The sequence below is a fragment of the Anolis sagrei genome, chromosome 4 (assembly GCF_037176765.1).
Source record: "Anolis sagrei isolate rAnoSag1 chromosome 4, rAnoSag1.mat, whole genome shotgun sequence".
Classification (NCBI taxonomy): Eukaryota; Metazoa; Chordata; class Lepidosauria; order Squamata; family Dactyloidae; genus Anolis; species Anolis sagrei.
The window spans coordinates 3,250,599-3,264,957 of NC_090024.1; the positions used below are offsets into that span (position 1 = coordinate 3,250,599).

A 14,359-nucleotide genomic window follows, 5' to 3' on the forward strand; every position below is an offset into this window, starting at 1 on the left:
AGAATTTCCTTTAGAACAAGACGTGCAACCTTTGCGGGAAGCCAGGGGGCCCAAGGAGAAGTTCTCAGAGGTTTTCCACCACAAATGATCTTTAGATGGCTTGTGAAGTATAACAAAGTCTTTCATTAATGAACAATCAAACAGAAACTTCTCTTGTCTTCAGTAAAGCCAAACAAATGCTTCCAGGCTTTATGCAACTGGTGGCTTCCCAATCTTGCCCACGAAGGACAGGCAACTGTCTTCAATAACTTCTTTTCTTTAAAGGAAAATCCCCTTTTTAACTTCTCCCAGGCTGACTGTAATCTAACCCTTACTGATGTGGGCTCCGCTACCGGGTCGAACTATGTCTTGAAGCACTGAGTGGACCTACCAGTAAAGGCTTAGATATTCTCCAGCTGGAGTTCTTTGGTCTTTAGGGCTGTTTTCCTGGAAATCTTTGGAGACTCTTAAGACGGTTTCCCTCCGGAAAGTCTTAAGGGTTGAAGCTTTTGTACAGGGGCAGCTTGCACACATCCTGTACATTAGCTTTCCTTGCTGAGACTGACTAAAAATGGCTCCCTTCCCAATTGCCCTGAGCAAGAGGCGGAACCAAAACTTAACAATGATGGACAGGTGACTTGTCCTATGACTGCAACCAAAGGAAGCCACCTTACTGCAGACTCCTTGAAACCTTGGACTGCAAGCAAACATTTAATACAAAGCAAATAAAGTTGGAGCTCCTGGTACAGCCGTACCAGCACAGTTACAGTCTCTGAAGCCTTGGGTCCAAGGAGTTTTGCAGCTGAGAAGCTTTCCAAGTTCCCTCTTTTCTCAATGGCTGTGAATGCCGAAGCAATGAACAACACCAGTCCAAATGGCCTATATTTGAAGACACAAAGTCTTCCTCTGGTGCCAAAGGACTGGTTTGAAGGCGCTTGAGACTCCTCATCGTTATCCAGGAAGATCTGGGCATGAAGTGTGAGTCTCAAGGGTAAAAACCTGAGAATTGGTGATGAGAGATAGCTTAAACAATCCACAACCCCAGTCCAAATGGCCTATATTTGAAGGCACAAAGTCTTCCTCTGGTGCCAAAGGACTGGTTTTAAGGCGCTTGAGACTCCTCAACGTCGTCCAGGAAGATCTGGGCATGAAGTGTGAGTCTCAAGGGTAAAAACCTGAGAATTGGTGATGAGAGATAGCTTAAACAAGGGCTTTAGAGCCAAATCTTTTTCACATCCATCTATAAAGCTGTCTGATGGTAGAATGAAAAGAAAGCCCTGCCCTCTTCCCCAGGAAGGGGAGGAGCCAACAATTAAGCAGGGAAGGCAATTCAACAGATGCAAACAACATTGATAGAAAGCAGTAGATAGCCAAACAATTCAACTGCACATTCACATACAAGTAGGGCCTGACGTGCCGTCACAGGACATCATTTCCAAAATATAGGCATGGCTCTCATGTCCTCTTCTCTCAGCCTTCTCTTCTCCTAGCTAGAAGCTCAATTTTTCAGCCCTTTTTTAAGGATGAAAGAGCCCCCCAAGGCATATACGTGTGTCAAGGTTATTTGTTATTACTTTTTTATTACATTAGTTACATTAATTATTTTATTCTATTATTTATTTGTCGTGTCAGGATAACCAGTCAAATTATTTTACATTTCTAACAGAACAAAGCAAATAAACAGACAAAACACAACATGTGTGAGTTTGGTAGTTGGTTAAATGTCCTTTGACCAGTATCTGGCCCCTTGGAGTGCCTCTGGTGTGCCGCAAGAAGGTCCTCCATCGTGCATGTGGCAGGGCTCAGGTTGCATTGCAGCAGGTGGTCAGTGGTTTGCTCTTCTCCACACTCGCATGTCGAGGATTCCACTTTGTAGCCCCATTTCTGAAGGTTGGCTCTGCATCTTGTGCCTTCCAAGTCGCCCCGTCTTCTGTGTGCCCAGGGGGGAGTCTCTCATTTGGGATCAGCCATTGGTTGATGTTCTGGGTTTGAGCCTGCCACTTTTGGACTCTCGCTTGCTGAGGTGTTCCAGCAAGTGTCTCTGTAGATCTTAGAAAGCTATTTCTACATTTAAGTCGTTGACGTGCTGGCTGATACCCAAACAGGAGATGGGCTGGAGATGTCTCTGCCTTGGTCCTTTCACTATTGGCTGCTACTTCCTGCAGATGTCAGGTGGTGCAATACCGAATAAGCAGTGTAATTTCTCCAGTGGTGTAAGTCACAGACACCCCATGATAATGCGTCATGTCTCATTAAGAGCCACTGTTTTAGTGTGGTGAGAAGCGACCAGCATCACCATTCTATTATTAGTATTATTACATTTATTATTTTCCCTATTTATTATTATTATTATTACATGTATTATTTATTATTGTTATTACATTTATTATTTTACTCCATTTATTATTATTATTACAGTTATTTTACCTTAATATTATTATAGTTATTATTGCATTTACATTATTTTCTCTATTATTATCATTATAATATTTATAATTTTACTCTATTTATTATTATTATTGCATCTATTATTTTACTCTATTGTTGTTATTACATTTATTATTTTGCTTTATTCTTATTTTTAAATGTATTATTTTACTCTATTATTACTGTTATTATATTTCCATTATTTTATTCTATTATTACTCTTACTATATTTCCATTGTTTTACTCTATTATTATTACATTTATTATTTTACTTTAATTTTAGTATTATTATATTTATTATTTTACTGTATGTATAGATATCTATACCTTCAATATCTCTACATCAACTTGATCCAGACACTAGATCAGCTGGTGAATTGCATTGGCCCTTTTAGCTGCTGAGTGTCAAGACCATATAATCCTAAAGTTAAAAGAAACCCCCATGGCCAGCCAGTCCAATCCTCTTGGCATGTTTAGCCTGAAGGAGAGAAGGCTTAGAGGAGATATGATAGCCATGTATAAATATGTGAGAGGAAGCCACAGGGAGGAGGGAGCAAGCTTGTTTTCTGCTTCCTTGGAGACTAGGACGCAATGGAACAATGGCTTCAAACTACAAGAGAGGAGATTCCATCTGAACATGAGGAAGAACTTCCAGAATGTGAGAGCCGTTCAGCAGTGGAACTCTCTGCCTTGGAGTGTGGTGGAGGCTTCTTCTTTGGAAGCTTTTAAACAGAGGCTGGATGGCCATCTGTCAGGGGTGATTTGAATGCAATATTCCTGCTTCTTGGCAGGGAGTTGGACTGGATGGCCCATGAGGTCTCTTCCAACTCTTTGATTCTATGATTCTAAGATTCTTCTACTGAGTAGGAAGACACAATCCAAGCCCTCTCGACAGATGACCACCCAACCTCTGCTTAGAAACCTCGAGGGGAGACTCCACTGGACTCCCAAGCTGTTGGAAATTACAGTCTTTTTCAGGCCTCTTGTAGTAATTTGTTTATCTAGAATCCTATTGCTTACCTATTGTATGTATGTTCTGGCATGCAGCTGTATTACTTTGCTCTATGTTTTCCTGAGAAGTTGTGGGAGGGGCTGCAGATCACATGATCAGACCTCAGACTCCATTAGGCTCTGAGACTGCTCAGACAAACACGTGTCTGCTGTTGTTGTAAGAGAGATGGCCTGTGCCATCTGTGGACAGAAACTATCTCCAGCATATCTGTAAGTGGACTGATAAGTTGTGTACTTGTGTATGCTGAACTCATGAAGTTGTGAGTAAACCAAATGGTTTTTTTTTTACCAAAGTCTACTCCATTTTGTCTCTTGAGCACATAATACAAACCAAGTTGTTTTCAGGGAGAAAAGATATATTTTTGGGCAACTGAAAAACACTTCTGAAGCTCTGTTATTTTTATGCACTGGCACATTCTCTGTTTTCCTATCGGATCAGAGACAACAAGCCAAATAGCCTTGCAATAATTACATCTGGTTGTATACCACTTGAGAAGATTCTACATTATTATTATTATTACGAAATTCCACAACAACTTCTTTCTCCAAAACTGATAGACACAACAACCAACAACAATAGAAACAAATTGTTTTACTCTATTATTATTACGTTTATTATTTTACTTTAATTTTAGTATTATTATATTTATTATTTTACTGTTTTATTTTTATTTTTCCTCTATTATTGTTAATATTACATTTATTATTTTACTCTATTATTGTTAATATTTCCTTTACACTTGAGAAGATTCTACATTATTATTATTATTATTATTATTATTACGAAATGCCACAACAACTTCTTCTTCCAAAACTGATAGACACAACCAACAACAATAGAAATAAATTGTTTTACTCTATTATTATTACAGTTATTATTTTACTTTAATTTTAGTATTATTATATTAATTTTTTACTGTATTACTACATTTATTATTTTACTCTATTATTATTGTTAATATTTCCTTTACATTATAGTAATAATAATAATAATAATAATAATAATTATTATTATTACAAAATGCCACAACTTCTTCCTCCAAAACTGATAGACACAACAATCAACAATAGAAACAAATTGTTTTACTTTATTATTATTACATTTATTATTTTACTTTATTTTAGTATTACTATATTTATTATTTTACTGTATTATTACCTTTATTATTTTACTCTATTATTGTTAATATTTCCTTTACATTATAATAAACATAATTATTATTATTACGAAATGCCACAACTTCTTCCTCCAAAACTGAAAGACACAACAACCAACAACAATAGAAACAAATTGTTTTACTCTATTATTATTATTATTATTATTATTATTATTACATTTATTATTTTACTTTAATTTTAGTATTATTATATTTATTACTTTACTCTATTATTGTTAATATTTCCTTTACATTATAATTATAATTATTATTATTACTACAAAATGCCACAACTTCTTCCTCCAAAACTGATAGACACAACAACCAACAATAGAAACAAATTGTTTTACTCTATTATTATTACGTCTATTACTTTACTTTAATTTTAGTATTATTATATTTATTATTTTACTGTATTATGGTTAATATTTCCTTTACATTCTTTTACTCTATTAGTGTTATTACATTTATCATTTTTCTCTATTATTATTAGATTTATTATTTTACTTTATTATCACTGTTCTTATATTTCCATTATTTTACTCTTGCTATTATTATTTTTTATTTTGCTCTCTTTATTGGAAGGATACCTAAGCACATTTACCTCGAAGAAGGTTAAAATAATGGTTGAATCAGAGCTGGACACTCTTATCTTAAATTATACTTTTATGTAAATATTCCCGAACATTTAACCTACAAAATTATACATTCTATAAATAGATGGATAGCATTTAACTGCATTGGCCTTTGGCCAAAAGGTTATGATCTCCAAATGGTTCTGAATGCCATTTCCCAAAAAGTTATGGGTCTCCAGCAACCCTACTCTCTGGAAAGTTCAGTTTTGCAAGTTCAAGGGGTGCTTTTGCAGCCACCAAAAGACTTTTCTGCTAAACTTAAGCTTACAAGGGATGCAAAGTATCAAAGTTTGCAGCCTTGCAGCTCTTTTTGCAGCAGAGCTATCATTTCCCGCCTTTTGGGTGCTTTGCAAAGCAAGAACATTAAAGAGAAGGTTTTCCAGTTAGGTTTTAGCCCTCCCTCCCTTCTGATTTTCCTCAAAGACTTAAGAGCAGTGTTTCTCAACCTTCCTAATGCCATGACCCCTTAATCAGGTTCCTCCTCTTGTGGTTTTATTTATTTGTCGTGTCAGGGCAACCAGTCAATTGTGTTACATTTCTAACAGAACAAAACAAACAAACAGACAAAATACAAAATTTGCAAGCTTGGTAATTGATTAAATGTCCTTTGACCAGTATCTGGCCACTTGGAATGCCTCTGGTGTTGCCGCAAGAAGGTCCTCCCTTGTGCAAGTGGCAGGGCTCAGGTTGCATTGCAGCAGGTGGTCTCTGGTTGGCTCTTCTCCACACTCGCATGTCGTGGATTCCACTTTGTGGCCCCATTTCTTGAGGTTGGCTCTGCATCTCGTGCTGTTTAGCGCCTTCCAAGTCGCCCAGTCTTCTGTGTGCCCAGGGGGGAGTCTCTCATTTGGTATCAGCCATCGGTTGAGGTTCTGGGTTTGAGCCTGCCACTTTTGGACTCTCGCTTGCTGAGGTGTTCCAGCGAGTGTCTCTGTAGATCTTAGAAAACTATGTCTTGATTTAAGGCGTTGACGTGCTGGCTGATACCCAAACAAGGGATGGGCTGGAGATGTCTCTGCCTTGGTCCTTTCACTATTGGCTGCTACTTCCCGGCGGATGTCAGGTGGTGCAATACCGGCTAAGCAGTGTAATTTCTCCAGTGGTGTAGGGCGCAGTCACCCTATGATAATGCGGCATGTCTCATTAAGAGCCACATCTACTGTTTTAGCATGGTGAGATGTGTTCCACACTGGGCATGCATACTCAGCAGCAGAGTAGCATAGCACAAGGGCAGATGTCTTCACTGTGTCTGGTTGTGATCCCCAGGTTGTGCCAGTCAGCTTTCGTATGATGTTGTTTCTAGCGCCCACCTTTTGCTTGATGTTCAGGCAGTGCTTCTTGTAGGTCAGAGCACGGTCCAAAGTGACTCCCAGGTATTTGGGTGCGCTGCAATGCTCCAGTGGGATCCCTTCCCAGGTAATAATCCTCAGCTCAGGATGCTTGTCTGTTCTTAAGGTGAAAGGCACATGTCTGTGTTTTAGATGGATTAGGGATCAGTTGGTTTTCCCTGTAATAGGCAGTAAGAGCACCTAGAGCTTCAGAGAGCTTCTGTTCAACCATCTCAAAGCTCCCTGCTTGAGCGGTAATGGCACTATCATCAGCATAGATGAAACTCTCTGTCCCTTCTGGCAGTGGCTGGTCATTTGTGTAGATGTTGAACATGGATGGAGCAAGCACGCTCCCCTGAGGCAGGCCGTTCTTCTGCCTTAAAGATAAGACTGCCCAACTCTGATTAAACCATTATTCTAACCTTCTTCAATGTAAATATTAGGCCTGGGCGGTTTCGTTCGTTAATTTTGTAATTCGTTAAATATTCGTTAATTTTAGCAATTACAAAACGATTACAAAACTTATTTTTAAACCCGGAAGTGTTTTTAAATATCGAAACGGCATGCGCCAAATATTTTTGTATTTCCGTCCATTTCGGAAATACGTAAGATTGGCTATGCTTGCTGGGAGCTCTCCTCTCTCTCTTCTCCTTAGCCAGTCAGAGCCTGAAAGAGGAGGAGGAGGAGGAGGAGGAGAGGGCGGGGAAGGCGCCGGCTGAGCAAGCGAGCGAGAGGGCGAGCGACCCTCAGCGGGAAGGCGGCCTGTCCCTCCTTCCTCACCTTTGCGGTGGGTGTGCTTCGTTCTCCCAATTCCGCACTGAAACCTTAGCGGAGGGCTGGGCTAGATGGCCTTTGGGGAGCCCTTCTCCCAATTTCACATTGAGACCATAGCAGAGGGCGGGACTAGATGGCCTTTGGGGAGCCCCTTCTCCCAATTCCACATTGAAACTTTAGCAGAGGGCTGGAATGTATGGCCTTTGGGGAGCCCCTTCTCCCAATTCCGCATTGAAACCTTAGGAGGGGGCTGGACTAGATGGCCTTTGGGGAGCCCCTTCCTCCAATTCCGCATTCAAACCTTAGCAGAGGGCTGGACTAGATGGCCTTTGGGGACCCCCTTCTCCCAATTCCGCACTGAAACCTTAGCTTCGGAGGAGCCGGGCCCGACTCGGCGGCAGCGCTTGAGGGCCCGCCAGAGTGAGTGCCTGCCTTCCCTCCTTAATAATAATTTCTCCTCCCTATTCTACTAAATTAATAATTAAATTAAAAAAATATTGAAAAAAAAAGGGCGCCATCTTTACAAAATGTTTTGTAAATATTAACGAAATTTCGTAAATACCAAACTTTTTAAAGGGAAAATTTTGTAATTATTTTAAATATCGAAACAAAAAAAAACCCCCAAATACAAATCGATTTTAGAAACAAATTTTTGCGTTGTTACCCAGGCCTAGTAAATATGCTTACATGTCCTCCAGTAATAATAAATAGAGTAAAATAATAATAAAGTAAAATTTGGGTCTCGGAGGTACTGCTTTGCAGTGGCTCCGGTCATTCCTCGAGGGTCGGTCTCAGAAGGTGTTACTGGGGGACTCCTGTTCTACCCCACAACCTTTGTTTTGTGGGGTTCCTCAGGGCTCAATATTGTCTCCCATGTTGTTTAACATCTACATGAAGCCGCTGGGTGAGATCATCCGGAGTTTCGGGGTGCGGTGTCATCTGTACGCGGATGATGTCCAACTCTGTCACTCCTTCCCACCTGCTACTAAGGAGGCTGTCGAGGTCCTGAACCGGTGCTTGGCCGCTGTGACGGTCTGGATGGGGGAGAACAAATTGAAATTGAATCCAGACAAGACAGAGGTACTCCTGGTCAGTCGCAGGGCCGAACAGGGTATAGGGTTACAGCCTGTGTTAGACGGGGTCGCACTCCCCCTGAAGACACAGGTTCGCAGTTTGGGTGTGACCCTGGACTCATCGCTGAGCCTGGAGCCCCAGGTTTCGGCGGTGACCAGGGGAGCATTCGCACAGTTAAGACTCGTGCGCCAACTGCGACCGTACCTTGGGAAGTCTGACTTGGCCACGGTAGTCCACGCTCTGGTTACATCCCGCCTTGATTACTGCAACGCTCTCTACGTGGGGTTGCCTTTGAAGACGGCTCGGAAGCTCCAACTAGTCCAACGGGCGGCAGCCATGGTACTAACAGGGGCAGGGCGCAGGGAGCATACAACTCCTCTGCTGTACCAGCTCCACTGGCTGCCGATTAGCTACCGGGCCCAATTCAAAGTGCTGGCATTGGCCTTTAAAGCCCTAAACGGTTCTGGCCCAACATATCTATCCGAACGTATCTCGGCCTATCAGCCCACCAGGACCCTAAGATCTTCGGGAGAGGCCCTTCTCTCCATCCCGCCTGCTTCACAGGTGCGGCTGGCGGGAACGAGAGACAGGGCCTTTTCTGTGGTGGCCCCGCGGCTTTGGAATGCCCTCCCTATAGAGATAAGATCAGCCTCCTCGCTGATAGTATTTCGGAAAAAACTCAAGACATGGATGTTTGAGCAAGCATTCGGCTAATCCGATGCGATGAAATCTCTGATCAAGGACTGGCAATCACAGACAACGAAATTGGATTATGATTTTAATTTAAGAGATGCATTGGTCTGTATTGGTGGCCCAATACTGTGTATTGTATATGTATGTGTTTTATATTTTTAATTGGAATATTGTTGTTTTTAAATGTTGTAAACCGCAATGAGTCGCCGTTTTAGGCTGAGATATTAGCGGTATACAAGTGTACTAAATAAATAAATAAATAAATAAATAAACAATAACAATAATAAATAGAGTAAAATCATAAATGTAACAATAACAGTAATAGAGTAAAATAATAAATGGAATGATAACAACAATAAAATAATAAATGTAATAATAATAACAACAACAAAGTAAAATAATAAATATCATTGACTTGATTATAAGCCGGGTGAGACAGTTATGAAGTAGCAACGAAAATAATGTTATGGTTGGGGGGTCACCACAAGACGAGGAACTGTATTAAGGGCCTTTATGCAAATACCTTCCCTTTCTGGAGCTGTGAATGGAAGGCAAGTGATCTCCTGACCTTTTCCTCTCTTTTCTCCTTCTTCTTCCTTCCGAAGCAACCAAGATGACTACCAGCTTGTGCGGAAACTCGGCCGCGGCAAGTACAGCGAGGTCTTCGAAGCCATCAATATCACCAACAATGAGAAAGTTGTGGTGAAAATCCTCAAGGTGCGTATGCGGAGGGAGAAGGGAAGGCCTGGATCTCTGGCCCGCTCTCCTGACTAAGGCATCTCAGATAAAAGAGTAAACAGACAAGAGATAGTTTCCTAATTTTGGTAGCAGAGTCCCTGAGGCTGACTCTCAGCACCTCCTGGGCCATAGAGAAGCCTCATGATGCTCAAACAAAGGCGCACTTAAGACTTCTTCGTGCAGGCAGGAAGCAAAGCACCCGAGTTACATCAGTCTAAGCAACAGAAGGGAAAACTGTGCTGTGTGCTTTGAGATCTCTCTCTGCTTGTGTGTCAGGAGAGATGTAGTAATGGAGTTTTTCCCTCTCTTGAAACTTTAGGAGAGATGGGTGTTGGAGTAGCTCAGGCCCAGTTCTTGATTATTCAGAAAAGCAGTATTCTTTATTTATTTATCATGTCAGGAGCGAACCAAACAGTTGTATTACATTAAAAACAAACAAACAAAATTTGCAGACTTGGTATTCTATTAAATGTCCTTTGTCCAGTATCTGGCCCCTTGGAGTGCCTCTGGTGTTACTATAAGAAGGTCCTCCCTTGTGCATGTGGCGGGGCTCAGGGTGCATTGTAACAGGTGGTCAGTGGTTTGCTCTTCTCAACACTCGCATGTTGTAGATTCCACTTTGTGGTCCCATTTCTTAAGATTGGCTCTGCATCTCGTGGTGCCAGAGCGCAGTCTGTTCAGCGCCTTCCAAGTCCCCCAGGAGGGAGTCTCTCATTTGGTATCATTTACGGATTGAGGTTCTGGTTTCAGCCTGCCACTTTTGGACTCTCGCTTTCTGAGATGTTCCTGCAAGTATCTCTGTAGATCTTAGAAAACTATTTTTTGATTTAAGGTATTGGCATGCTGGCTGATATTCAAACAGAGGATGGGCCGGAGATGTCACTGCCTTGGTCCTTTCATTACTGGCATCTACTTCCCGACAGATGTCAGCTAGTGCAATATTGGCTAAACAGTATAATTTCTCCTGTGGTATAGAGCGCAGACACCCTGTGATAATGCCGCATGTCTCATTAAGAACCACATCCACTGTGAACAATGGCAAGTGAAAAGAGGACTTAGGAAACTTGCTCACTGAATTAGCCCAGACTTGGATTTGATTTTTAACTGGCATGTTTCATCTATTGTTTTAATGAACTGTTTTAATGTATTGTTAATTGTTTATGAGGGTGATAGCATCGTATGGTGGTTGTTGTAAGGCCGCCCTGAGTCCTCCCTCGGGGGTGAGAAGGGCAGGGTATAAATATATAAAATAAATAAACAAACAAACAAACAAATAAAATGTGGCTGCAAATAATTCAGAGCTTAGGCAGGAAAAATGCAGAATCCAATCTTAAACAATCATAAAAGGTTTAGTTGCAATAATAAGCAATAACTGCATTTCTGTGTCTGCATCCCACACCACTGGAGAAATTGCACCACCTAACCTCTGCCGGGAAGTAGCAACCAATAGTGAAAGGACATCTCCGACCCATCCTGTTTGGGTATCACCCAGCATGTCAACAACTTAAATCAAGAAACAGTTTTCTAAGATCTACAGAGACACTCGCTGGAACACCCCAGCAAGCGAGAGTCCAAAAGTGGCAGGCTCAAACCCAGAACCTCAACCAATGGCTGATACCAAATGAGAGACTCCCCCCTTGGGAGAGTCTGAACAGACTGCGCTCTGGCACCATGAGATGCAAAACCAACCTCAAGAAATGGGGCCACAAAGTGGAATCCACGACATGCGAGTGTGGAGGAGAGCAAACCACAGACCACCTACTCCAATGCAGCCTGAGCCCTGCCACGTGCACAATGGAGGACCTCCTTGCAACAACACCAGAGGCACTCCAAGTGTCCAGATACTGGTCAAAGGACATTTAGTGTAATACCAAGTTTGCAAACTTTGTGTTGTTTTTGATTATTAGATACATTACAACTGAACCCTTGGTTTGCTCCTGATACGATAAATAAATAAATGGCATTACAGATTGTGCCTGGCCGATGTGCCGGCCTTGTGGACCTGTGGCTGGGTTGGAACTCATTGTGCCGTTCCCTCGCAATGTTTTGGCAGCACACCCTGTCCCCAAACACTTTCGCTCTCTTTGTACTTTCTACACCCCAAGGCCAATTGGGTTTCTTCAGAAGTCACCAATGGCTGGTGTGGCTGACTGCTTAGAATCCTAGAGTTGGAAGGGCCATGCAGTTCAAGCCCCTTCTTGTGGAATACAACCACCAGGCAGAGAATGTAAAGTCCTTCGATTAGATAATGTAGATTGTTTATTATTTGGAGTTATTGGAGTTTTTTTAATGTTTAGGATGTAGTAGTGTTATTCTAGAAAATGTATTTTTAAATCTTTTGTTGTTGATTTATTTATTTTATTTATTTATCTTGTCAGGAGCAACCAGACAGTTGTATTACATTTTTAACAAAACAGACAAACAAACAAAACACAAAATTTGCAGACTTGGTATTCTATTAAATGTCCTTTGTCCAGTATCTGGCCCCTTGGAGTGCCTCTGGTGTTACTATAAGAAGGTCCTCCCTTGTGCATGTGGCGGGGCTCAGGGTGCATTGCAGCAGGTGGTCAGTGGTTTGCTCTTCTCCGCACTCGCATGTTGTGGATTCCACTTTGTGGCCCCATTTCTGAAGGTTGGCTCTGCATCTCGTGGTGCCCGAGCGCAGTCTGTTCAGTGCCTTCCAAGTCACCCAGTCCTCTGTGTGCCCAGGGGAGAGCCTCTCATTTGGTATCGGCCATTGGTTGAGGTGCTGGGTTTGAGCCTGCCACTTTTGGACTCTCACTTGCTGAGGTGTTCCAGCGAGTGTTTCTGTAGATCTTAGAAAACTATTTCTTGATTTAAGTCGTTGACGTGCTGGCTGATATCCAAACGGGATGAGCTGGAGATGTCTCTGCCTTGGTCCTTTCACTATTGGCTGCTACTTCCTGGCGGATGTCAGGTGGTGCAATACCGGCTAAGCAGTGTAATTTCTCCAGTGGTGTAGGGCACAGGCACCCCGTGATCATGTGGCATGTCTCATTAAGAGCCACATCCACTGTTTTAGTGTGGTGAGATGTGTTCCACACTGGGCATGTGTACTCAGCAGCAGAGTAGCATAGCGCAAGGGCAGATGTCTTCACTGTGTCTGGTTGTGATCCCCAGGTTGTGCCAGTCAACTTTCGTATGATATTGTTTCTAGCGCCCACTAGGATGTAGTAGTATTTTTTATATTTTTTGTTTTTGTTGATGATTTTTTTTGTATGTTTATATGTAGGTTTTGTTTTTATCTGTGTTAACTAGAAATGTAATCATGCAAAAACACCCCAACCTGTAGAAAAGGAGATTCCACTGGACTCCAGGGCAGCAGATTCCATTATTGAACAGCTCTGACCACCAGGAAGGACCTCCTAATGTTTAGTTGGAATCTCTTTTCCAGCCATTTGAATCCATCTTGTTGAATTGCTCCTTGAAACAAGGAAGTAACATTGATCTAAAAGTTTTAAAATCTGAGGAAAATGTTTTTTAAATTATTTTTATTGAGATTCAAATTACTACAGAAGTGTAGTAAAAATCATAGTTGTTATTAAAATATTAATATTAATATATTAAAATATTAATTGGATGCTTTCAATTGGGAGCAAGCATTTGGCCCTGCATAATTACCTGTGCAATACAGTTGGAATTGATCCTGGATTGGTGAATACGATTATTTGATTATTTGGCTTTGGATCTATGCACTATAGTCATAGAATCATAGAATCAAAGAGTTGGAAGAGACCTCATGGGCCATCCAGTCCAACCCCATTCTGCCAAGAAGCAGGAATATTGCATTCAAATCACCCCTGATTGATGGCCATCCAGCCTCTGTTTAAAAGCTTCCAAAGAAAGAGCCTCCACCACACTCCGGGGCAGAGAGTTCCACTGCTGAACAGCTCTCACAGTCAGGAAGTTCTTCCTAATGTTCAGATGGAATCTCCTCTCTTGTAGTTTGAAGCCATTGTTCCATTGTGTCCTAGTCTCCAAGGAAGCAGAAAACAAGTCGTCTAATGTTTACATATGTTGTTTAATGTTATTTCAAATTGTTGTTTCATTGCCTTTAATCGTTTTTGTTGTTGCTTGGGCATGGAATAATGCCAATTTTTGTAAGCTGTCCTGACTCCCCTTTGAGGTGAGAAGGGCAGGATATAAATGTCGCAAATAAATAAATAAACAAATTTCTTTGTTGAATTCTAGTCTGTTCAGCAATAGAAAACACCCCCTCCCCAACGAGATCTACTTTCACATATTTCATCAGTGTCCCAAATGTCCTCTAATCCTTCTCTTTACTAGTCCAAACATCTCCAGCTCCCTCAGCCATTCTTCAAAGGGAGTAATAGTTTCCAGAGCATTGATCCTTTTGGTCTTCCTCCTCTGTATTTATTTATTTATTTAGAAGTTTTCTATACCGGCCTTCTCACCTCAACGAGGGACTCAGGTCGGTTTACAGCATATATAAAATACAATTATATATAAGAACAACAAAATGCAAAGTCATTACATATTAAAATAGTACAATACAGTACAA

The 14,359-nt window shown here is 41.3% G+C and overlaps 1 protein-coding gene across 1 annotated transcript in view; it reads left to right on the forward strand.

Annotated features, from left to right (window-relative positions):
- LOC132775180 (casein kinase II subunit alpha-like) overlaps positions 1-14,359 on the forward strand; it is a 63,950-nt gene that overhangs the window by 17,440 nt on the left and 32,151 nt on the right. The window contains exon 4 of the mRNA XM_060776019.2: positions 9,684-9,795. Within this exon, the coding sequence (XP_060632002.1) occupies positions 9,684-9,795 (112 nt within the window). The remainder of the gene's footprint in view (positions 1-9,683; positions 9,796-14,359) is intronic.